The sequence below is a fragment of the Elaeis guineensis genome, chromosome 6 (assembly GCF_000442705.2).
Source record: "Elaeis guineensis isolate ETL-2024a chromosome 6, EG11, whole genome shotgun sequence".
NCBI classification, from domain to species: domain Eukaryota; kingdom Viridiplantae; phylum Streptophyta; class Magnoliopsida; order Arecales; family Arecaceae; genus Elaeis; species Elaeis guineensis.
The window spans coordinates 23157456-23181591 of NC_025998.2; the positions used below are offsets into that span (position 1 = coordinate 23157456).

The 24136-nt window shown below is 36.3% G+C and overlaps 2 protein-coding genes across 2 annotated transcripts; one reads left to right on the top strand and one right to left on the bottom strand.

Annotated features, from left to right (window-relative positions):
* Nucleotides 1-3180: 3180 nt before the first annotated feature.
* On the top strand, nucleotides 3181-11675 carry LOC105046984 (protein THYLAKOID FORMATION1, chloroplastic). The gene is made up of 5 exons (XM_010925746.4): nucleotides 3181-3483; nucleotides 6188-6458; nucleotides 8275-8491; nucleotides 10710-10825; nucleotides 11390-11675. The coding sequence occupies exons 1-5, from the start codon at nucleotides 3312-3314 to the stop codon at nucleotides 11481-11483; spliced, it is 870 nt and encodes a 289-aa protein (XP_010924048.1). The 5' UTR covers nucleotides 3181-3311; the 3' UTR covers nucleotides 11484-11675.
* A 907-nt stretch (nucleotides 11676-12582) lies between these two features.
* Nucleotides 12583-23206, bottom strand: LOC105046983 (diacylglycerol kinase 1). The gene is given in 14 exon segments (XM_010925743.4): nucleotides 12583-13018; nucleotides 13021-13027; nucleotides 13219-13335; nucleotides 13469-13556; nucleotides 13998-14072; nucleotides 14992-15059; nucleotides 15295-15377; nucleotides 16686-16734; nucleotides 20934-21057; nucleotides 21292-21377; nucleotides 21781-21909; nucleotides 22039-22161; nucleotides 22297-22510; nucleotides 23036-23206. Coding segments are annotated over 13 exon segments (1467 nt in total). The 5' UTR covers nucleotides 22498-22510; nucleotides 23036-23206; the 3' UTR covers nucleotides 12583-12701.
* Nucleotides 23207-24136: the final 930 nt, after the last annotated feature.

The window sequence follows — 24136 nt, forward strand, 5'->3', positions numbered from 1 at the left end:
AATTTCTAGTTTTATCAAAATCGCATTCTTAAAATGTTGGAAATTAATATGTTTAAAAAGTCTAGAAATTATTAATGTTGTTCATATGATTCTTAGATGATTTTATAAAGAAAATAAAATCTTAAAATAAATAAAAGATTGAAAAGATTTTGTCTGAATCGAGATATATGAAGTACTGTCCTAAGAATGCGATTCGTCCCCTACATACCGATCTTCGGTGATCTCATTCCCAAGTTACAATAATCCACTTAGTCTGATCCTTCTTTTATGAGCATGACCGCTGAGGAGGCTGACCTAAAAGATTTTTTTTTTAGATGTCCAATTAATAAATGAAAGTAGAAAAAAAAAGACGATCTCTGTCTCAGAAAATAATAGAGAGAAACAGAACACAAGAAGAGATAGAGAGATTTCATTATTTTCAAATACTCGAATCCAGAGCCAATTTATAGAGCCTGTCTAGATTACCGAGAAGATGCCTTGGTTTCGATGAGATATGATGTTTCAGAAATATCGTATTTCTTCAAAAACCAACGTTTGATTCCGAAGAGTCGTATCTCTTCAGAAAGAATCGTTTAAATTTACAAAATAGAGTTTTAATATTTTTAAATAACTAACATTTAGGAGAGAAGAAAATTTAAATCTTTTTTATATTTTTAAATAAAACTCTAATAATTTCTTGTAATGTTTTTTTCAAGTGAAACAACAGTAGACAACCATCATATTATTATTGAATGAAATGATAGAAAAGCAGGTTCCTTATAGGAGTATAACAATTTGGATTGATCACATGTTCGTATGAACTAAAAAACAAATCACCACTACCCAATAGGGTCATGGAACAGATCCAATGGAGCAGATCAAACAAAAAAATATGCTTCGAGACACTTAGTACACTTACGTGAAAAGTTCATCAATCCTACTTAACTTGACTCTACTAAGCCCTAATCTCAAATTGGTTAAGGTTTAACTATTTGAATTCTTAATCTCAAACTAGTTGAGGTCGGTTACATAAATTCTTTTCCTCCATTCCTCTCTATTTAGGGCTACATTTTTTGAAACATATAATGATATTAGATTCTTCCTTAATATTTTATCCCATATGATATTCTATTTATTCTATCTCTTTTTCTTTTTACATATATCAAATCGTTCCTTTGCCATACATATCTAGATCATTGAGATTGTTCTTCTCTCAATTTATCTTCAATTGATAATACCTCTCTCTTTCGATGAACGACTTCATTTCGGCTATACTTATTTTGTGTACATGTTGTTTTCTAATAACCCAATATTCAGTACTATTAAGCTTTTTTACCGCCTTATAAAATATTTTCTTCAACTTGGGAGAAAAGTTTATCAACCATGATTTAGCAATTTTATAATCTTTTGGATTTTATGAAGGGCCATAATCTTGGGAACTGCACCAATATTCCTATACAAGAACTCTCAATATGCATATAAAAAGGCAGCCCCATACATTATTCTGGTTCAGAAACAATGATTTTGGCTAGTGGATATGCTCGTTGACATCTCTGATTTGCAATTGCAAATCAAGGCAAACCTGTGAGCTAGATCATATTGCCAACAACCAGTAACCAAAGAAGAGAAGGGGGAACACATAAGATGAGAAGAAGAGTAGAAATAAGAAGGGAAGAATTGGTAAGAGGCCTTAATGTTACAATGTTGATTGGCACTCATTGTAATCATAAAATAGTTAAATTTTGAACATCATCACTTAATGTTACAATGTTGAAGTATGTATGGTATAGAATAAGTAGATTAAGATTTTCTTATCTATATTTTACTTTCTTTGTGCTACATTCAATTTAAGGCTGTTTCAAACCTTGCAATTAAAGTTGTACCATACTTCAAGTTTTCTTGCAACTTAAGTTGCAATAGTTGACTTATAATAAAGGTTACTTTTTGTGTTTGGAGAAAAGTTTGGAAAAAATGACTGTCCATATTAAATATTCTATCAAACATCTTGAAAGAGGATGCCAAATCGATGTAATTGACATATTTGGAGATAAGAGTGTTCTAAAAGTAGAGGTTAATATGGAATGAAATCGATGGTGGGTGAGAGCTTGGGCATGGATCTGGATGCTCGTAAGGAGGGAGCAAGCAGCAATGCAAGCTCCGATGAGGATGGATAAAGTGAAGGAGAAGAGTGGTGTTGGTATGCAATAGAGGGGCAGGTGGAGTGGAGGAGGGTGGCATAGTGAGATTCAAGGTGGAGAAGGTGGTTGTGGACCTCTGGGAGGTGATGAGGATTGAATGTAGCATTGGGAGTAGTGCTGAGAAGGGACTCGAGAATGAGGTGGAGGAAGAGAAAAGGGAAGGAGGAGGAGAGGCCTATTGCAATAAAGTTCTAGGTGGAGAAGGTAGTTGTGGGTCTTCCGATGGTAGTGGTTGTCGGCGGCAGCATTGAGGGCGATAATGAGAAGGAACTCGAGAGTGGAACAAAGAGGAGAAGAGAATGGAAGGAGGATGATGATGTGAGAATATATATATATATATATTGAATTAGATAATTCTCAAGCAACTACAACTTATCTTGAGGTATCTTAACTGCAAATCAACCTACCGTGAGATATTTTGAAGTTACAATTCAACTTACACCGTGATTTGAATTGAAGAAGTTCAAACAAGCGAGCTGAGCCTCACCTATAACTTGAATTGTATGCAACTTCACTTACATAACTTCAAACAACCTTTATTATTAGATAATATGATCCAAGTATAAATCTATAGTTAGTCCTGTAATTGCCTTGTTGGCTAATATTATCAAGTTGTCAAGGTAGGCAAGATATTCTGATTATTTTAGAAATCCTTTCACCCTTCCATTCTCACCAAATAAATCGGTATATGAAATCAAGTTGTTCGTCCAAATGGCAACATTAGCATTGCCCTAAAAGATAAATCCAAAGTCTAGGTCACGATATACCAAAAAAATATAAAAGGAAAATTGTCAAAAGATACGCGAGACTCGTTTCCAAGCGTTAAGACTTCAAGTCTTTCTGGTCCCCGTCCATTGTCATCGCCAGCCGCCACAAAAATTCAGAAGAGGAGAAAAACCATGGTGCCCGTGAGGCGCGAGGGGAGAGTGGGTACGCGTCCACAAACTACTGGATGGATCGCTTTCTTGGTATACCGGATAAGACCTCACTTGCTGACCTCTTCTGCTCTCCTCCTCTTCTATTCTTTCCCTCTCGAAATGCGATTTCCGCGGATTTCCGTGGGGTTCCTCTTTCTTGTCACTCACAACGACTGCGAGGCATAGCATACTCCTCCGAGTAAAGCCCCTAGTCCTAATGGCAGCAATCTCTTCCGTCTCCTTCGCCTCGCTGCGGCAAGCCTCTTCGGAGAGGAGACCGACGCCCTCCGCCTTTGGATCCTTCGCCACTTCGGCTTTCAGAGGCCCTCGATTCAGACCCCCTAAGCTGCGCTCTCGAAAGGTGGTCCAGTGCGTGGCGGCCACCACCGGTGAGCTTTCCTACTTTATTCTCAGAATTTTTGTGGTTTATTTGAGGACTTCGTACGTGATAGCAGCGGTTGGGATTTTTATATTGATTCTTATGGCTTATTAGTTATTAATACCGCAAAGTTAGTATTTTTAATCAAGATCTTCTTGAAATCCTGAGTTAGTTATTTTTCTTCGAATTTGGGGTGTATGTTTAGCTGAAATCTTTATCTTTAAATGCCACGTTTCTTGCTTCCGCTAATCTTTAAGTTTTTGGGTCGGTAAATTTCGTTTGGGTAATTGGTATTTTGACATTTCGGAATAAAGTTCGATTCTTGTTCAAAAGATCGAGGGTTCTGGGCAAGTTATTGACATCTTCGACTGAGTAAATAAGGTAATAAAGAAATAATTGAGAAAAAGAGAAGATCCCCTTTTGAAAGGCTACTCGAGCTGAAGTTTCGTAAACTTTTATCCAGTTATAGAGCAGTATACATATGTTCTCACGGTTCAAGAATGGTAGCAAATTCACAGCTGCTTAAAGCGATGGAATTTCTGACAAAAATATCGACACATTGGCATTGCATGCAAGCTGTAAGTTGAAAAGTGTATTGGGGAGTACGTAGATAGACTATGCACTTCTCACATTGTAGAGGCACGCGCCCCTGCTCAACTCAAGCTGCACTCAGCCCTGTGGTGGCAACTTGTGGAATGGAATCCACTGCTTACTTGGACTGAGTTGCACATAAATTTGAACATGTTCCCAAGATGAGATCCACCTTGGTAAACTTGTGCTTGGGGATTGAACTGCTGCTGCTTGTTTACTGAGCAGCACTTGCCTATACGTGCCTGTGCAGACCACATTGAGTTGTTGAGAAGTTCATGAAAAACTTGTTCGATTGTAAACTTTGGTCCATTACAGAAGTACAGAATGGTTGGGCATAGAGTTAGAAAGAAAATTTGGATACCTGCTTGTATCACAATGTATTGGGAAATATAAGTGCATAATATTGCTTTGATACACAATCATATGAAGCATATAGATGGTACAGTGCAAATATGATGTACTACAAATAGACACTTCAACTTTTTGCTAATTGTAACTACAATCTTTATAGACAATGTGGTATCCTTTTCTTTTACTCGGCAGCAACATGTTATGGATTTTTATCATTACCTTCAAGTGGCCTAAAGTATCTGACACTTCAACCTTTGAAAACTTGACATTATAACACTCCCATATATCTTTTCCTTTTTCTTCTTTGAGTGGAATTACACTTCCATACAGTTGATAGATGTAAAAACTAAAAATTTAAAACATACAATTATTAGCATACTCTGACGATAGACTAAGTTGAGTTGGGCGTGAGTTGAAACTTTGAGTAATTTTTTTAAGTCAAAAATAATTGGACATACAACGTGTGTTAACCTTTGACAAGACACTGGATAAGGGTGTTCCAGAGTGCCAACACTTATTGGCTAATTTTAGTATGACAATCCAATTTTCCAAGCAGTATTATGCTATTGCATATAATATCCAAGTGCAAGAAAGTGTCAGGACTCTATAATATGAAAACTGAAGTATCCAAGTCAGATTGTGTATATGCTGATTTTTCTAGCTGATTAGCGGATGCCAAACCCTCTTTATAATTTACTCCCTTCCATGTTCGTGTACTCATTTTCTTAAATTGTGATTAGTGTAGCTTTAGAGCACGGTGATGCACATACTGATATTGAGTCTCTACTATCCAGTATTACTTGAAAGTCAAACCTTTATGGAATGTGCAGTCATTGAATTGAAAATTGGCCTAGTCTGGTGGATGACTCCAGACTCCTCTTCCTACCACATAGGGCAATTTCAGACTCTCCTTGCAGTTGGTGAATGAACTAAGTTCTTGTGCACATATCTCATAGCTTGAGACAAATATATCAGAGGCCTCTTTAAAATAGACGTTCAGGAGTTAGTTGGAAATCATGCATATAAATTGTCCTAATATACTCTATATTGCACCCTAAAGGTTGTAGATGATGGTCTTGAGTTTCTCTCTGTATCAATGCTGGATGCAAGATCAACTGATGGATTAATGGAATTGTTTATTGTCTTCAAGAGGTAGAGTGCTAGTGCTTTTCATTGTAGGTACTCTGCAGAATTATGGTTTAGTCTTTATTTGCCTATTATTTAACTAAATTGAGTACTTAATATGTTTTGTGCAGCCCATATATCCAGCTTGTTCTATTCGCTCTTTTCCAAGAATTCTCTCTCAGCATTTTTTGTTATATAATAAAGTCTCATCTTTAAAGTGTTTGATGAAGATAATTCTCATCTAAGGAGGACACTGATTATGTTATAAAGTGCATAATGAAGTGAAAACTCTTCTAAGAAGCTAAATTGTGCCCCTATCACTTCGGCTTTAGTGCCTTTCCTTCTGTTGTTCTAGAATTGTATGGAACTGTAATTAACAATATTCCTTTTGAACTTGTTAGTCCTTCCACTGAACATTCCATAAGTGCAGCTTATTCATCTTCTCTTCCCCTCATCAATATCTGAAGTTCTGTAAAAGAGTCGGGTTCCAAAAATATAGTGGTCATGGATTGTGCAATAAATCAGTTCCTGATGAAAGAGCAAAAATTTGTTATATGAAAGGTTCTTTAACATACTCTTTAACTCTTGATCTGTTCTTAGGCAGCTGATTGGGTTTTCATTATGTGCTCCTTCCTTTTCCTTTCCAGATGTGCCGCCCACTGTATCAGAAACAAAGTCAAATTTTCTCAAGTCATACAGGCGGCCTATTCCGAGCATATACAATTCTGTATTGCAAGAACTCCTTGTGCAGCATCATCTGATGAGATACAAAAGAACTTATCAGTATGATCCTGTTTTTGCACTTGGCTTTGTCACTGTATTTGAGCAGCTGATGGAAGGATATCCTAGCAATGATGATCGAGATGCCATCTTTAGAGCATATATCCAGGCCTTAAAAGAGGATCCTGAACAGTACAGGTAAATCTTCATAGGCTTCTGAAAGCTCAGTTATACTCTAGCTATGCAATTCTATATGTTGTACCTGGGCTGCAAGAGCTACAAAAAAAATCAGGATCCATTCATCATAATGTAATCCAATGGACACTGTGATAATGTAATTTTTGCCTTAATTTTCTGGAGTTAATAGCAATAAATAGATGCCGAATCAGTTATTTTGTTGATGAGCATTATACCAAATTTCATCTTTTTTTGTGAAATTGAAAAAGTACTAGGTCTGATTTGCTAAGTTCATGGCCAGATTGTTAATCCAGTCACTTTTTTTTTCCTGTGGCTTAGTCACAAGATGACTTATTGATCAATGTACCAGATTGATTTGGTCCAAGCTTCATAGCATGATAATAGGTGGACTAATAACTAGATAATGCTGTATAAGTTGTATTGTCATATGTAAAGGAGTTAAATGCAAGGCATACATAAAATTTGGAAAGAAAGTTTATCTCATCCTTTTTTTTTCTTTCTTTCCTTTTTTTTTTTTTTTGAGTGTCCATTAGTACAATGGGAAATCTAAGGGTGCAACCACCAGAGAGTTTGAGTCCAGCTCTTTTCCATATGTTCGTGACTCCACAATGGGGCCTTTTGGGAGATGGTAAGGCCTCTTGTCACATGCATCTGTTTCTCTCTCTGGCATTATGTTCTAATTGTTCTTCCATGTACTGGCCACATGCATTATGCATGTTGCGTTCTAGTTTTTAAGTAGTACTAGGATAGCAGACTCCAAATAAATGGGACTAGGCTTGAACAACATCATGGATTACAGTTAACAAGTGATACAAGCATATTGTATGTTAGTAAATGATCATAAAAATAAGGCATGCTTAGTTCTAAAATGTTTTCCTTTTTTTGTCAAATCTTGCTATTATCATATAATTTTCATGGAAAATTTTAAGATTACCACCAAAATTATTTTTTAATACTATGCTTGTCCATAGTTTTTAGTTAGGGTTCTGGTATGAAGCTAGCAACACTGAAATCACAGGTCTGTTCCTATCTTGCTCTTCAATTACAGTAGAACCAGTAACTTGATGACTGGTAAATTGGGGAGTTCATGTGTCTAATTTGCAAATTGATGATCACCACTGAAATTTATGTCTTTGTTTTCAAGACCTAAGTTACATGACCTTTGTTCTCTGCATAAGCAATGGTCCTACGATATGAATATTTATGTCTTGGTAGTTGGGATATGCTTGCCCATAGTTTTTTAGCCAGGGCTTTTACTTGAAGCTGATAACACTGAAATCACTGGTCTGATGGTCCTTCAGTTATAGTAGACAACCAATAAGTTAACGACGGGCATTTGCATATTTGGCAAATTGATGATCACATTTGATATTCTTTTCATTTCAGCAATTGCGTTGCATGGCCTTGTTCTCTACCAAAGCATTGGGCCTATCATCTGAATCGTAATGTTTTTGTAAATTAGCATATGGATTGGTGGTTTCTGGCATTTTTTTGTTGCTACAGTTTATCTTCTGGAGGTAATTAGTGTAAAAAAATAATCTGTTCAATTTTGAAATTTGATTGTCAAGCAATTCATTTATGGAATTGTTTTAGGCACTTTTCATGAGTGTTTGTTTCATTTCTGCTATTAACCATCTCTATTGGGCTACAAGATCTTTAGATAATCCACAAGTACTGTCAGGTTAATCTTGGTTACTTTATTTCTCCCAGACATTATTTGTAATTGTGATGTTCAATATGCTTTAAGTCTTCAACTATAGCCTCCATTCTTTCAATGATGCATACAGTTTAAGTTTGTTGTGCTTGTCCATTGCAGATGTGATGCACAAAAGCTGGAAGAGTGGGCTCAAGCTCAAAATGCTAATTCATTAGTAGATTTTTCTTCGAGAGAAGGTGAGGTCGAAGATATTTTGAAAAATATTTCTGAACGGGCTCAGGGTAAGGGAAATTTTAGCTATAGTCGATTCTTTGCCATTGGACTATTTCGTCTGCTTGAGCTGGCAAATGCAACAGAACCAACAATCTTAGAAAAGGTTGTACTTTTTTCATATTTGCTGACATTTACCCACACTTTGTCTTCTGTATTTCATTGTAGTCATTTTGGTACTAAACTGTTATACTAGAGATAGCTGTTGGTTATGAATTGGGCTGTCTTATCACTAATATTTTAGTTAGCATTAATTTATTTATTCTTGATCAAGCAACTATGGAATTGTCTCTACCAGATTTTCTGTTTATCTCTGTTCTGTGCATTTTCTTTATTTCATTATTACGTGAATTTCAGGACATATTTTAGTATAACATGACATGTCAATGGATGAGCTAATCCAATAAGCAAATCTGCCAAAAAATGAATTATCTATGATTATTGATAAAGAACTAATCAAGAATTAGTAAAATTGGTAGATAGTAACCCAGGAGTTGGAGCACAAACCGGAGATTCTAATATATACCTACTTGACTTGCTTCATACCTAACTCTGTTTGAGAGTATCTACGAAACCTGATTTCCTTCTCCTGCAGAGGCCTAGTTAGGTGCTTAGGTACCAACCAGCTAACTGGCCAGATTGATTGTCCACCTAAATGGTTGGTCTCTATGTGGCATTGTCAAAGGACCTTTTAAGTTGAGGTGGCCCAGTCAGCAGCTTTTTAAATACTTAGTTCAACTAATACTGAACAAGCTAACATTACATGTTTATATTCTGACATCGAAAAGAGATATAAGCCTTAAATTCATGACAAGATCTTTATAGGGAGATATAACTAAGATAATAAGAGTATATTTTAGGTATTGTGAAGGTACTGCAAGTACAGTAGGAAAATTACATATAGACAGTAGCATGGAAAGTTGATGTATTACCTCGACCTTTTGTCAAATGCAGAGTTGACTTTGCAATTACCATGTCCAATTTGTACATTGATACTTAAATCCTCTAAGTAAAAGTAGAGAAAAACTAAGGGCATGAATCCCAGATAATCTAGAATAGAGTAAAGCCACAAAAAATGGCGAGCATATGTTTAAAATAGGAATCAGTAGCTTGTATCAGTATATCACTTCAGTGTGCATCTGCATGAGCTGATACACATGGATATTGGCCAGCATAATCTATAGAATGGTGCATATCCCTGGGCCATCAGAGCAACCTGTTGGTACAGTGCGATCATATATGTTGGTCATGTGTGCACTTCGAGCCTTGGATTAGTGTTATCAGATCATTTGGGTAACTTTGTGTGGGACTCTGATGCTTCCTTTCCAAGGCAGTCTGTGAATTCTTGTACTCTGATGCATTGGGCTGTATTTACACAAGGGTTGCATGAATTACCCATATCACCATCAAAAAAAAAAAAGAGAAAGAAAAAGGAAAAAGAAAAGAAAAGAAAAGAAGCATTGGATTAATGTTAGGAAATTTGGTTTTCTTGTTTATGCTCAATATTTAGAGCTTATGCTGACTCCACAATCTTGCCAAGTTAAGAGAGTACCCCAAAATGCTAGGAAGATATTATAGCATGGCCTTTTAGAGGTGTACTTCCTGTGTCCAAGACATTCTTGTTATGGGAAAAATGTAATAGTGAAACAGAAGTAGCACATGCACAAGCTTAAAAGATAACGAACCAAAACTTTTAAACACTTCTATATTGAATAATTAGATAGGTTAATGGGGAATTGATATTCAAAACTTTGCTAGAATTTAGTTTTACATTTTTTCCCCGAACTTTGTATTTAGGCCACCATTCTGGCATTTTTAAGAAGCACATTATATGCTTACTATAATCCATAGAAACTCTATTGGGAGCCTGAAGTCGCTTCTGTTCATCATTTCTTTAACACTTGGTTGGGTCACTGATCTCTAGATAGATATAGCACTTATGCTATATCTACCTTCACGAATTCTGACTGAAATATTCTATTTTTTCTTCCTTAAAAATGAAAAATCTGTCATGCATTGACCTATAAGCTTCTGTCTGGACAATTACTTATTTTGTAAGATAATGCTCGTTTTGATGTATAACGTTCAACTCAATGATGATTAGTCAATTTGCTGCATTCAATTTTATGTAATATTTAGATCATTATTTAAGTTTTCGGTCGAATTTAAAAAATATGGATTTAGATCATTTGGCTTACAAGCTGGTATTTATGTTGGTACAAATGGTAGAAAAAAAATGCTTAGTATAAAGTCCACGGATTCATGAAAATCCAGTTACTCCCAGCTTGTGGGTTCATGCTGACTCGGTTCCTTCTGTTTGACAGCTTTGTGGTGCCCTAAACATAAACAAACGAAGTGTGGATAGGGACCTCGATGTATACCGCAATCTTCTTTCAAAATTGGTCCAGGCCAAGGAACTTCTGAAGGAGTATGTCGATAGGTAAATTTTTTATCCTGAAAGACAATCTTGCAACTCTGTTCTCATAATGCGACACAAATTAGATGAATATACATATAACTGTTGACAGCATGTCAAGTGTGTTCTATTGTAGTAATGCATGCACTATGAAGTTCTTTTGTTTCATGTCTTGCATGATAGTTGCTTCAATGGGATAAAAGAGAGTCAGATTTAGAAGTCAAAAGAAAGATAACTGGCTATTGGCCTGTTTTGCAAGGATGCTATAATTGCTTGTTAAGTTCAACATATGTTTTTGATTTGAATGTCAGAGTGCAATAGGTGGATACCTTAGTCCAATGTGCCTCTGCAAGCGTGATCGCATCCAAGCAGTGGCAACCAATATGTTGCCATTCTCCCCCAGTTATAGTCATGCAGTTTACCGAACATGGATGCATTTCCCCCTAGCTTGATCAAATGGCGATTGGGAAACCTATTTTTAACTCAATTAGTAGTTTGAGTTAACTATTAAAGATGTAGCTTAATTTTATGAAGCCTCATTTACTTCCTAGGTAGCTAATGTTTTCTTTATATATATTAATTCTGCAGAGAAAAGAAGAAAAGGGAGGAGAGAGTAGAATCTCAGAAGGCTAATGAGGCTATTACTAAATGCATGGGAGATTCTCATTTCGCAAGACGATAACTTCAGCAAGCCTTTTGAACTGTTTGAAAGCTTGATGAAACTTCAGCTTGCCTTTCCTTTTATCTTCACTGGAGCAAGGTGGAAACTTCAAGCAACTTGTTATATGTGTGAAGATATTTTTCACATTTGGTGTTTATTATTTGAGTTTGAGGATCCAAATGTTTCTTATTTATTCAGCTGCACCATTTTTTATACTTTTGTTTCGTACATGCATGCGGCATCATAATGCAGGCTTTTTCACTTGCAACATGCAAAGTGCACGTGGATGAATGTTCCCCAAAGTAATGCACGTTTTTGTGTTTCTTTTGCCACGTTGACCGCTTCATTTTCTTTCATTGTGCTCTCCATTCAAATATCTTAAAAGTTGGTCTCGTATACAAAGTTGCAGGGAACGTGGCATGGAAAAGATTAATGGAGGCTCCTGCAGCTAATGGATCGTTTATAGAAAGCATGTAAGTAGTTTGATCACCTTGTCCGCCTCTGGACATTGTGGAGATTAAAAACAATTCTGATGGCAGAGCCCTCATACAGCATAGGAGAGTATTGAGCACCCAAATCATTTTCTAGACACGGGTTCAAGTGTTGTCTTTTGTACGCTATATAGCCAGATACGTCCTCCAAATCCTGCTAAACATTGTTTGAGGGTCATAGAATAGAGTTATGTGGTGAATCAGGATAAGTCCCAGTTATTGGGGATAAAATTATTTCATCATTTGGGCATCATAGTTTTACTTCACAACATGGGGAAGGTATCCTATCTAATTGTTTTTGCTGCCATCTTCCGTCTAAACAGAGAGTACAAGGATAATTTCATTAATACGAAACAAAAATTACCATACGACTATCTTTTTATCCCTATCCCCTCTTTAAACACATTAATGGAAGAACAAGCTTATCCTTATGATCAAAAATTCTATTCCACGCACTCGTCCTTTCGATCAAATGCACAAAAATCCCTTCCCTGCAGCATGAATTCTATCCCGCCAACAATGTATGAATAAGCTTCGCTACCCTTCCAAATTTATTCCACAACCACAACAACTATCGTATTTGATCTCTTGCGCCTGGTTGAAAATGCAGAACAAGACTATTTGAAATGTGTCAGCAAATTGGGCCTGATTTTTTTTGCTTTTCTGATTCAGAAACCACTAAACCAGGTGTTGAAAAGCTTGTATTGTTATTCTCCCAAATGCCTATACAACAAAATCTAGCGCAGCCTCAACGGGCGAGAGAAATACAGTCAATGTTGTCTGGATATCTGAATGCATCTGCCGCACCAAACATTTCTCTCTCCTCGGACCTGTCTGAATCTTCATCGCTTAGGTCTTTATCATCATGAATAACTGATGAGGGTCCTAAGGAATCACAGATACATTTAGCTATGCAGTTTTCAGTTGCAAGCATCTTGACTTGTCCAAGATGGGAGATTTCCACCATGACCTTGTCCCCATTCTCCGGAAGAGGCTGCTTCCAAGGTTCTCCATCGATTCTCATGAATGTATGGTCAGGTGCACCCTTGTGGAACTCAAATCGATACGATGTGCCTATATGTCATTCAACAACATATTTAACTGGGGCCTATGTTTTGCCTAATGCTGCGTGATTTAAGAATCTTGTAATGAGAAAAATTTGAACCTTGACATCACATTTTTATATCATCATCGGTTTTACCCGTCCATTTCCCTGTGTATGTTTAGTAGAGGCTTGGTCATTTAAAAAATAACACATCATTTACCTGAGCAAGACGAGTCCCATGTCCTTTTGCAGAGAGCAAAACAAGTCCATGCCATGCATTTTTAAAACCCACAACCTCAAGAAGGCCATCATCAACATATGGTGAAGTCAAGTCCCTCTGTAAAACCAAAAGCTAAAAATAAGAAATGATGGAAAAAAAGGAGCAACTCCGAACGAGCATACAGGTCGAATCCCCTCCATTATTAAAAGAAAATAAAATGTATAAAACTTGATCGGAGGAATAAGCTCACATCTCTCCGCTTCTTCGTACTCGGAGTTCCCCAGGGATTCAGACCTCCAGAAAAGCTAGGCAAGTTAAGACAAACAATCGACCTAATGCTGAAAATTGGTGCACAATAAGATGAACTGTTTAAGACAACAGAAAATGATCGATGAACATTTTCATGTCTATAGGCTTCGGCATGATAAGATGGAAACAAGTAACCATCATGCTGTTAAATATCTTCTATGAACTACATTCAGTACAGTATAGTTTGAAAATGTAATAGTGCTATCTTTGTACTAATGGATTTTGATGCCCCAGATACCCAAGAAAATTTCCAACCTTGAGGTCCATTTCCACTGCTAGATGTGCATGGTGGCAGTTTATTCATCAAAAAAAAAAAAAAAAAAAGAGGAGGAAAGAAGAAGAAGAAAGAAAAGATCATTTAAGTTGAATACTTGTAAGAGTTGCACAATTTAAGGGCAATGTGTTCATGGATGCAACAGTGGAGGCTGAACTTGTCCCACAAAAGTTGAAATGTCACGTAGATCTTTTACCTGTGAGGAATATGGAGCATTTCCCATTTGCCATGTTTTTTCATGATCTTCACATTTGCAAGCCGAGCTATGTTCCTGTATTTGAAGTCAACCACTCCAAAAGAAAGGAATAGTCAATGCCTATACCATTCATACCTATTAAAGAAGAAGATCATGCACCAAAAGAATGAGGGAGTTTTTTCCCAAATTGTTTTTTTTTTTGCTTTCGCAGGGGGGGTGGTGAGAGGAACATACAGCCTCAACTGTTACATGTGGTCGTCCCTAGTTGCTCTGGATTATGATGGAAAATGGCATTAAATGCGGTATAAAGTGGTTGAGATATACTTAAGATTATTCTTCCCACTTGTGCTTTATATTTGGACCAAATTACACATTGGCTTGAATAGTTGAAGTGGCATGATAAGAAGTAGAGAAGGTACATCAGTCTATGAGATGTATAACATCTAAAATCTTCTAAAGATGACATTACAGGCCTGTTTAGATGTCTGATCAAGTTGTCTGTGAGATGAACCCCAACACAGCAAACTACAAGAAGAATTTCGTTCGATTGGGAAGCATCTAGCTCACAAATTTACAAAATATTAGGATATGCAGTTCCATTTAAAAGGTAAGTTATAGTATCCCAATTATTTTGGGATTCTATGAATTTAAATTTCTCAAATTGGTATAAATTCTCTCCTGCACAGTTCACTTCTCCAAAAAATCAACAATATATGGGTTACCCTGTGGATAGGCCGTTTGAGCATCCAAACAAGCCCTATAGGTTGTTGCCACACCTGATATGTGGGATAACACTTGTTAATAATAGTTATCATTAATCAGCTATACTTAATTTATCTTTATTAGAACCACTTATCTTTAACTATATGTTGCGGAAATAGTGATCTCTTATAGCTTAATTAACACCAATTAGTATGAACGGAGATAACACATACATTGAAAAACAATGAGCATTTCAGGTGTTACAAATATTTCATCAAAATGAAATGTTTACCTTGAAGTACGATGACAAAGAGAGGCACAAAACCATCCTTGTGTACATCCAATCTTGATATAGGTACTCTGAATTATAATTGGCATAAAGATGCATGTATAAGAATCCATAGCAAGATAACCAAGAAAAATAAAGGACACATATGCGTCTATTTCTATTTGTCATAAAGATAATTACTATAATCAGTATACATAAAATTATTGTTAAGATTATTAAGCAAAAAGGAAGAATATTTATCAGCAACAATGACTGAGAATTTTCATATGCAGAATGCGCATTTAGACATGCATGTAGCAAACTGACCTGATTAACCAACTGATTCTTGAATTTTTCTGGATGCAACTTGCGCTCAGAATGAAATGCATATGAGACTTGGGCATCCATCCCTATGAGAAAACAGAGAGTATGTCATTGAATTCCCTTAATAATAAAAACAAAATGTAGTAGTTTGTTTTTCTATATCCTATAAAACCTTATTTGGTACATCTGCTTTGTTTTAAAAATTAAAAACTATCAAAGAAATTTTAAATATCTTAGCAACTACAAATAAGATACATAGTATTAGTATTCAGTAAACATTTTAGATACAAAAGAGCTATAATCAAGATTTTGGAAAACATTCTTACAAGCCTGCGTGTCAGCATGAAGACATTCACTTTCAAGCAGCATATTTTAGACATCGATATAGCACCAAAAAATAAAGTTCAGATGCAAATGACCATATCCAAAGTGTTATACAAGATTCATTTTGCATTATTATTATGCCTTCGTTCCTTTCAACTAAATCACAGTATTTGTTATATAAAAGCTACACTTTACTGTTTTGTTTAGATTTTTACCTCGTCCCTCATTATTTGCTTTCATAAGATAGCATTGACATAACACTTGCAAATTGGTCACAGGTAGAAGTTGAGATATGTTCTTAAATGGGTGTTAAAAGTCTAAAGTATTCTCTAAAAGAATCACAAATGTAAGCATAGAGCTACATGTGTGCAAAATAATACATATTGCAATGGATAGCTACAAGGTTATCTCGATTCTTTTATTTCAAAAAAGGCATGAGTAACTAACATAAATTTTGAAGACAGCAAATGTTATGATGAGGACTCAGAAAAGCATTCAGAAAAAAAGCTTAATCCAGTATTCCCCAATAACAAAACTCTTATTCCATGTGGTCTTACTAAGTTACTATATCTGTATGCACATGTGAGTGCAGGCATGATGGGTACGTTATTATTAAAATCACAACACTATGCAACTATCTTCTGAACTAATGAATATAGGCAGAACTAAAAGTATTATCATAAATATGCAGCTACGTTTTCCCATTTACACGAAGGAAAGATCAAAAGATCATTAATGTAAATCTATCAAATAAGACAACATGGAAGCCTATAAAGCAAACCAATTCAAATATTTCGAAATATCATAGTACCGCCCCCCTTAATTCCCCAAATGTTTCAAACCATCATGAGATCCAGTTTATGTAAGGGCAAAACGGGAATTTTGCCCAAAAAACACTGGAGTGTTCCCCTTGACAGGATATCACCTCAGTTCGGGTGCATATGATACTGAAATTTTAGGCATCTGCCCATGTCACAGTTATAAGCACCCATTTTGATATTATCTAATATTTTCTTATAGTTATAACTTATAAGCATATGCCTATGGCCTCTTTCAAAGAAAAATCTTACCCATACTGAAGTAGTTCCAAAATCCTCCACGATATGTCTGATAACCTTCCTGAGCACAGGTCAACATGGATTAGCTAATTAAACAAATGTAGCTTTGGATCTCACATTATATGGAACTAAATAGTTGAAAGCAACTTTAAAAAGCGAACCCACTTAGTGTGAAATGATACAAATGCATAACCATGGCTTAAAATATTACTAATGTTTTGGACTTTGAACAGTTGATCAGAAATGCAACAGCTCTGCAAGTAATTAGTAGCTTCAGTTCCTCAGCCCACTTGAATAAACGAGTTGTTTCTTCTGATGCATTCATCCAGAACATAAATGGGATGTTACTCTTCAATACAATCATGTGGAAGCCGTCTTCTGTAGAATGTCATGAATGTCAGACTAAGGCTACTTTCATCTCCAGTCTCATGTTCAGAAATAAGTACTCTCATTCCCATGGTAGAAGCAGAAACTTTAATTGAAGGAAACTCTAGATGAAATTCAAGGGCGTGCCCTGATGTAGCACATTAAACTAAACATCACCATAACCATCAAGCCTTGTCCCAACTACTTGGTGTTACCTTTATGGATCCAAATTTGCCACATATCCTATTTAGGATAACTATGATATTATTTCAAATTTTCAAAATCCTTGCAACTCTATCCTTAGATATTCCCCTTATCTTTCTAGATCTTCGACAAAGATTCGAAATCCTTGCATCTCTATCCTTAGATATTCCCCTTATCTTTCTAGATCCTTCGACAAAGATTCAAGGGCCTCTTCCTACGAAGGCCTCCTCAAATTTTTATTGTACCCACCATCCAGCTTGCAAAATTACTTTGTTCTCTACTGGCGCAATTCCTATTTCCACAACTCTTATAATACACTCATTCCTCCCTCTCTTTTCTAGTTTGATTACAAACTCAACTCAGCATTCCCATTTCTGCTGCATTGGTTTATATTCTTGCATCCCTTATAATGCCCAAGTCATGCAGCAGAGGAAATTGGTACTTCAGAGAATAATTTGTCTATAAATTGTTTTGCCAATCACTCATTGATCTATTTGTCCCACCCACTCAGAGCAACATGATATGACTATTGTGAACGATCCACATGCATAACATAATCAGAGATACCAAAAATGCAGAGACTGTCATGTATAAACAACAAATCTAATAAGTTATACCGTCTCTAACACCCATGGGCTGCCATCCGCCTAATACTACCTGGTACGGGGCATATTGTACCATAATAGTTTCATATTGGTATACTGTCTCATATCGCACCGATACTCGATATGCTGTCTTGTACCGTACTAAACCATGTAACCATGGAATTCCATACCGAACTAAACCGCCCCACACCGTACCATACCGTATTGGTAGCGTACCACATGTCAAACCACTACATACTGACACTGGCGTTGTGTACCATACCTTGTACTGACACAAAGTGGATTTCACCGGTACGCAGTCCGATACCGAGACGGCATACCTTGCATGTAACTATAATAAAATGGTACTAGTATAGGATCTAACACTGAGATGGCAAATGTTGCCAACACCACTTCCTAAATTGAAATATACATCAAAAGTCTAAAATCTGAAATTCAACCAATTCAATAAATTATGGTCTGTTGATGGGCAAGAAGGATCAAAAGTAGGGTGATGCAGCAAGAACCTTATGACTAGAATAAAAGGCAGAATAGTTATGATGATAAGCCCATATGATACGCCAACATTATGAATAAGCACATCACAACTATGCACCAAGTTGGTTAATCAGTTAGGTACAAGCAGCTGTTGGTGTGAATTGCGGCTTACCCCAAAGGTCACACTCAAAAACCAACGTTTCCATGGGTGCCAACTAGTATAGTTGGTAAAGTCATTAGGTTCTGGTAACCAATGACCTGGGTTCAAATCCACTCTACACCCATGTGGCTCGGCGGGGGGTAAACCACTCCCCTTTCTCACAAGATAAAAAGGTTCTAGCTTTAAATCTTTGGTGATGCATCCCCAAGAATTTGGACCTGGTAATTACAATACAGGTATGTCTCCCTCCTTTTCTCTCAAAACCAAAAAAAAAAGAGCAACAAGGTGCTAAGGCAAATTCAATCTAAGATGCCATTGAAGGAAGATGCATGAGACAAGAAAATGACCAAGGTAGCAATAAGATGATAAAGGCTACAGTGATAAGACAATATTAAATTAATGTTGCAGTGAGCCAAGTCCAACCACCAGAATAGCCTGAAGCCATGGTTTCAATGTTTAAAGATCACTAAAGGATGAACTTGATAATAAAGAATTATAATTGATATTCATTATACAGATAGTAATAGGATGAGTTTGCTAAGTCAAGGAGAGATGAAACACGGCAGAAGGCTCTGGAACTTCTCAACATAACATTTTCCTACAATACTCTCATAAATGATCCCCAGTAGTGTATCAAGAACCTCGTAGATATGTCCATAAACATAGAGTAAAAACTTTACTTGGTACTCTTTATTTCAACAAATAGGAAGGATGCAGCAGGGAAGAATATTTACTTGAATAATCAATACTTAATAGGTTCGAACATGTAGGTTGTGTCAATACGTCTTTGAAATAAAAAAATCAAGACTTGATTTATGGAGTTTCAATTTCAGTGATTTCAGAAGTTTCACTCTAAAGTCTGGAGTTTCAGTATTAAAAAAAAAGGAAAGAACAATAAAAGCCAAGAAAAGTTATTATTTGATATCTTAAAGTATTTGTTATGTAGTTCTTTATTGGTGAAGTTTTGACCATTTTAGGCTAAAGTTAATATTGACACACAGGAGAAATTCATTAAGCATAATGATATTTTGTATGTGAACATACATACATACATTCTTCACTTGTTTGACAGTGTGTACATATATATATATATTATTATTATATATATTATATATTATATTATATATTTATTATATATATATATGTATGTATGTATGTATGTATGTATGTATGTATGTATGTATGTATGTGTGTGTGTGTGTGTCTTATTACTTTCTCGAACTTTACTTGTTTGACAATTCATTATATTTAGCAAGCATGAAACTTTTAGTGCCTCGTACATTCAGAAACTTTCTTCATCTTTTTAGTAGAACTAACAAATATGTTGAATTTAGGCACTTCGTTTTCACATATTTGAGGTTAAGAGATTATTCAATCAAAAATAGATGTGGCTATGAAATCTTACATTTGTTTTATATAAAAGTATTCTTTTTGTGAAAAATACTAATAATAATTGTTTATGGTAGGGTAGTCTATGTAAGGTACTTTAATAAGTGCCATTCTTGAGTTCTTGTCCATTAAAAATTGATACAATGTAGCCTATATACAACTAAATAAGGTAATACCTACCATATGATACCAAACGGTAAAATAAAGCTTTATAATATATCAAAATCTAGTTTTGGTTATACTTTCTGCTGAAATTGACTGAAACCACTGAATTCAACCAAAAGCAGTCTGTTATGATATTGAAACTAACCGAAACTAACAAACAAACCAAAACCCGAAACTGGAAGTGAGCAGTTTGGTCTCAGCCAAGGCTGATCAGTTTCCATTTCGGCAGAATGGATTGGCTTTGGCTAGAACTTAAAACCTTGATCAACTAATACTCTCTTCGATTTTCTTCCTTTTAATCAAGATCATCTAATTTCTAGTCTATCAACCATATGGCTAAAATCCTTCTCATATCCTAGATGTTACCCACTCATTTCTCTAACTTACAAATTTTTCACATTGACTACCTGATCTTAAATAAAGAAAGGCATCATGCATGTATAAGGAACACACAAAAAACTCCGATGTGTTTTCATGTAAAAGTCCTTAGGCTGAAGACTAGCAACTATGGTTGCATGTGCCGGAAATAAGCAATTCTGGTTACAGCATTATGGGCTATATTTACATCATTGGCAAATTCCACCAAATTCCACCAAGTAATCCAACTTAAACTATAATTGTTGCAGATTGGTTCATGGTTTTGAGCTTCCTTTTGAAGCTAAAGTTACATATGAATCTTTACTTTAAAAAACACAACAGCTGAAATTACCAGCTGCAAGCAACTGGATTTACAGGTATTCTAATTACATTCAATCAAATAGAGCATAACATATATTTACATTTCTGGAACATCAGATTCATTAAACAATGGATCCAAATCCTGAAAAACATGTTATAATTTATTAGAGCAACAATACTAATATAAATAATATGAAGGATAGGAGAATGCCTTACCATATTAAGAGAATCTGTATCTGAAACACGACGAAAAGCATGCAGTGAATGTGGCAATTCCAGAGGAGCAATTGGATCACAAGCACCCTCCTTGGGAGCTCGCATTCTCATGATGATATGCCAGCTGAAGTGAGAAAGTAATATCTTTTAAAGAATAAATTTTGAACCTTAAAAAATTAGAATTTGCAAAAAGGAATGCACATTGCTACAGTTATCCTTTACCAGATTCTGCAAAATCAAATAGGTGAAATGAAAGAACAGAACTCCTATGAACAAAAGGAAAATGAGATGACATATGAGACAGTGCCAACAATTTGTATTTCTTATCCTAAAAAAGGGGATGTACAAAGTGCACAACCTGTCAACTTTCATTTCTCTTGCTTTCATCACTTGCCCTAGGAATGATTTCACAGACTGATTGTCAGTGCCAGGATTCTTTTTACCCTGCATTTGTAGATGAGTGCATGTTATGGATGAAAAATAACATAAAACTCTAACCACTGTCCTGCTCAGAGTTGCATCTTTCTTTTTCCTGGTCTGACAGGAATTCAGTAGTGTTTTTCATTATAAGCTTGGATTACAATCTCCAAATTCTCGCTATACTGTTCTAAAGTGCCTATATTTAAAGAACCTTATTTTCATAAACTTGCAGAAAACAAAAAAAAATTCAAACAACGGAGGTGTGCATATGTATGCATTCTGTCGATGACCTAGTATAGATTTATATTTCTGGCTTATTATGAGGCTTGGTCCAAAAATAGCCCTAAAGCACCAGGCTGCGTTAATGGGAATAAACAGTTGTTGGATAGACTTAAGAGTTCAAAAAGAACTCTATTGTTTGACATACCCAACCAAATGAAAATGGAAGATTGTTTCCAGTTCCTAAAGGCATTGTAGCAATAGGAGGTGGGTGATCCAGTTTGAGATCGCAAACAACTCCAAGCAACCAATTTGCTGTACCATCACCACCTGCAACCTAATGGAATACCTGTATGTCAAATACAAACCAAAGAGGACAGAAAATTTCAAATATATTACATGCACAAAAAATATTAGGATCGAGGAGGGATATTTTCTTATTTTCATTTTAGACCCTTTTACTCACTATCAGTCTCAATCTCCTCTGAATTTCAGCAGCAAGGTTATCTCCTTCAGACTTGAGCTTTTCCAAATTGTGATAAAGCTTGTGCAACACCTTGTCTGGTGCTTCCTCGCTCAAATCAAAAACCTAAGAATTATACAATTTAAATACCATCAATGCATTCTGCATGCATTGTCAGTCTAAATGAGACACATTATTTTAAGTTTAAAATCTGATCATGCAAGGAACAACTCTAAGAATCAATCTTCTGTAGTGCACTACCTGTACTTTGTTGAGAAGTTCACGATATGTTACAATCAAATCACCTCCAAGTTGGCCACCACTTTTGGGGTTGATAAAAACTATCACAGGACAACTGGGTGTATACGAAATATGCTCTACTGGTAACTCTGGTAGTAATATGTATTCAGGAATATAAAACTCCTTCAGCAGCTCATTGGTCCCCGAACTGCAATGATCCATCCTGGTAACCAACCTGCAACATTTTTACATCATACCATATTTGAAGAGAATAAGATCAAAATCAGCAAAAGCAGTTATTGGCATCATTGATTAAAAAATGCATTAAAAGTAACAAAGCATCCAATCTAATCTGCTTGCAGAATTAATGTATCCATTTCCAACGGGTAAGCAAAGAAATGTACAGTAAAGAGAGGAATCGTTAAAAAATGGCAAATTATCATATGGTTCACAGACCTGTAAAAGAGAAAAATGTATGAGGTCAACTTCAGATTCGACGAAAAATCTAGTTTTCCTGGCCTTCATTAATCAATACAAGAACAAACCATAAAATCCATACACAACTTACATGGCGCCGAAATTCCTAGAAACTACATTACGACTCTTGATCCATCAAAACAAGGATAGAAACCCTAATTCAATGAGAATTCCAAATATTCCACGTATTCCAGCTCCAGGGCAGAATATTAAACATCAAAACCCTAAAATTCTAGAAGAAACGAAATCCTAATCGACGAAACCCGTTAAGGAAGAAGCTTACTTCTGGATGGATTCAGAGAAAATCTCAGGAGATTCGAAGCGTGGTGGCTTCCTTCACCCGATTCCTTTCGCCGCTGCAAATCCAAAAGCCCCGACCAGAAGGAAATCGATGGACGCAATTCCCTGATACCTCAGTCGGAGGAACAGTACTGCAGAACGCGAAACGTTGGGGACTGCGGACGTTTAACGACCCCCCGGTAAGGGCAAAATTGGAATTTTGAATGACATTTCTTCTGAGTTAGATATTCTCAACGGTTCCGTGGATCCGCCACTTGAGAAAGGATTAAAAAAATGTGACATTAGTGCGGGACCCACCATATATCGTATACGTGTTATTCAAAGGGACTTGGAGTATAGCTCTTTCATGTTTGATGGTGCCCGTGGGATGCCAGATCCCAGAAGCGGGGCCCGAGGAGATTCCTAATTAGTGAAAGACAGCAGGTTCGAAGGAACAATGTGGCTTCCACCCAAAAAAGGGGAACATTGCGGTCTTATCAGAAGAGAAAAAAACAATGCCGGACTTGCCTGGACGACTCATAACGGTGACCACATCACACAAGGAAAAGGCAAGCGCTCGCCACGCGGTAAGGTTTCCTCGTCGTGTCGTTTTCCTGCGCGTCGCGGTCTCTCTCTTTTTTTTTTTTTTTTTTTTTTTTACTTTGTGGAGGTGCAGCTGAGTAAATTATCCTCTACTATCCCGAACAGCAAACAGCTGGTTTGGTAAATGCGCATCTGCAACGTATCGAGTTTCAGACCTATCGCGGATGGTATCTTTTACATGTCATGCAGATAAAATGTTAGATTGCTGGAAGTCTGCATGGAATCAAGAAGGCACGGCTTTAATACGCGAGAAATGGATGCATCACGGATGTCGGCGAATTTACTGGGTGCTCCAGACATCCGCATGGAATTCTATGGGCGATCAGATCTACCGACACCTGACGGGTTTTAAGTTGGATGGTGCAACTTATCTGCCTCGTGATCATAATCCAACGGTGATACGTGGCTTCTGGGCTTCCGGCTGGAACGGGTTTGCCATGTTCCTCCCAACATTAATTTTAAAAAATAAATTTAAAAATTAAAAAATTTTTACGAAAAAAAT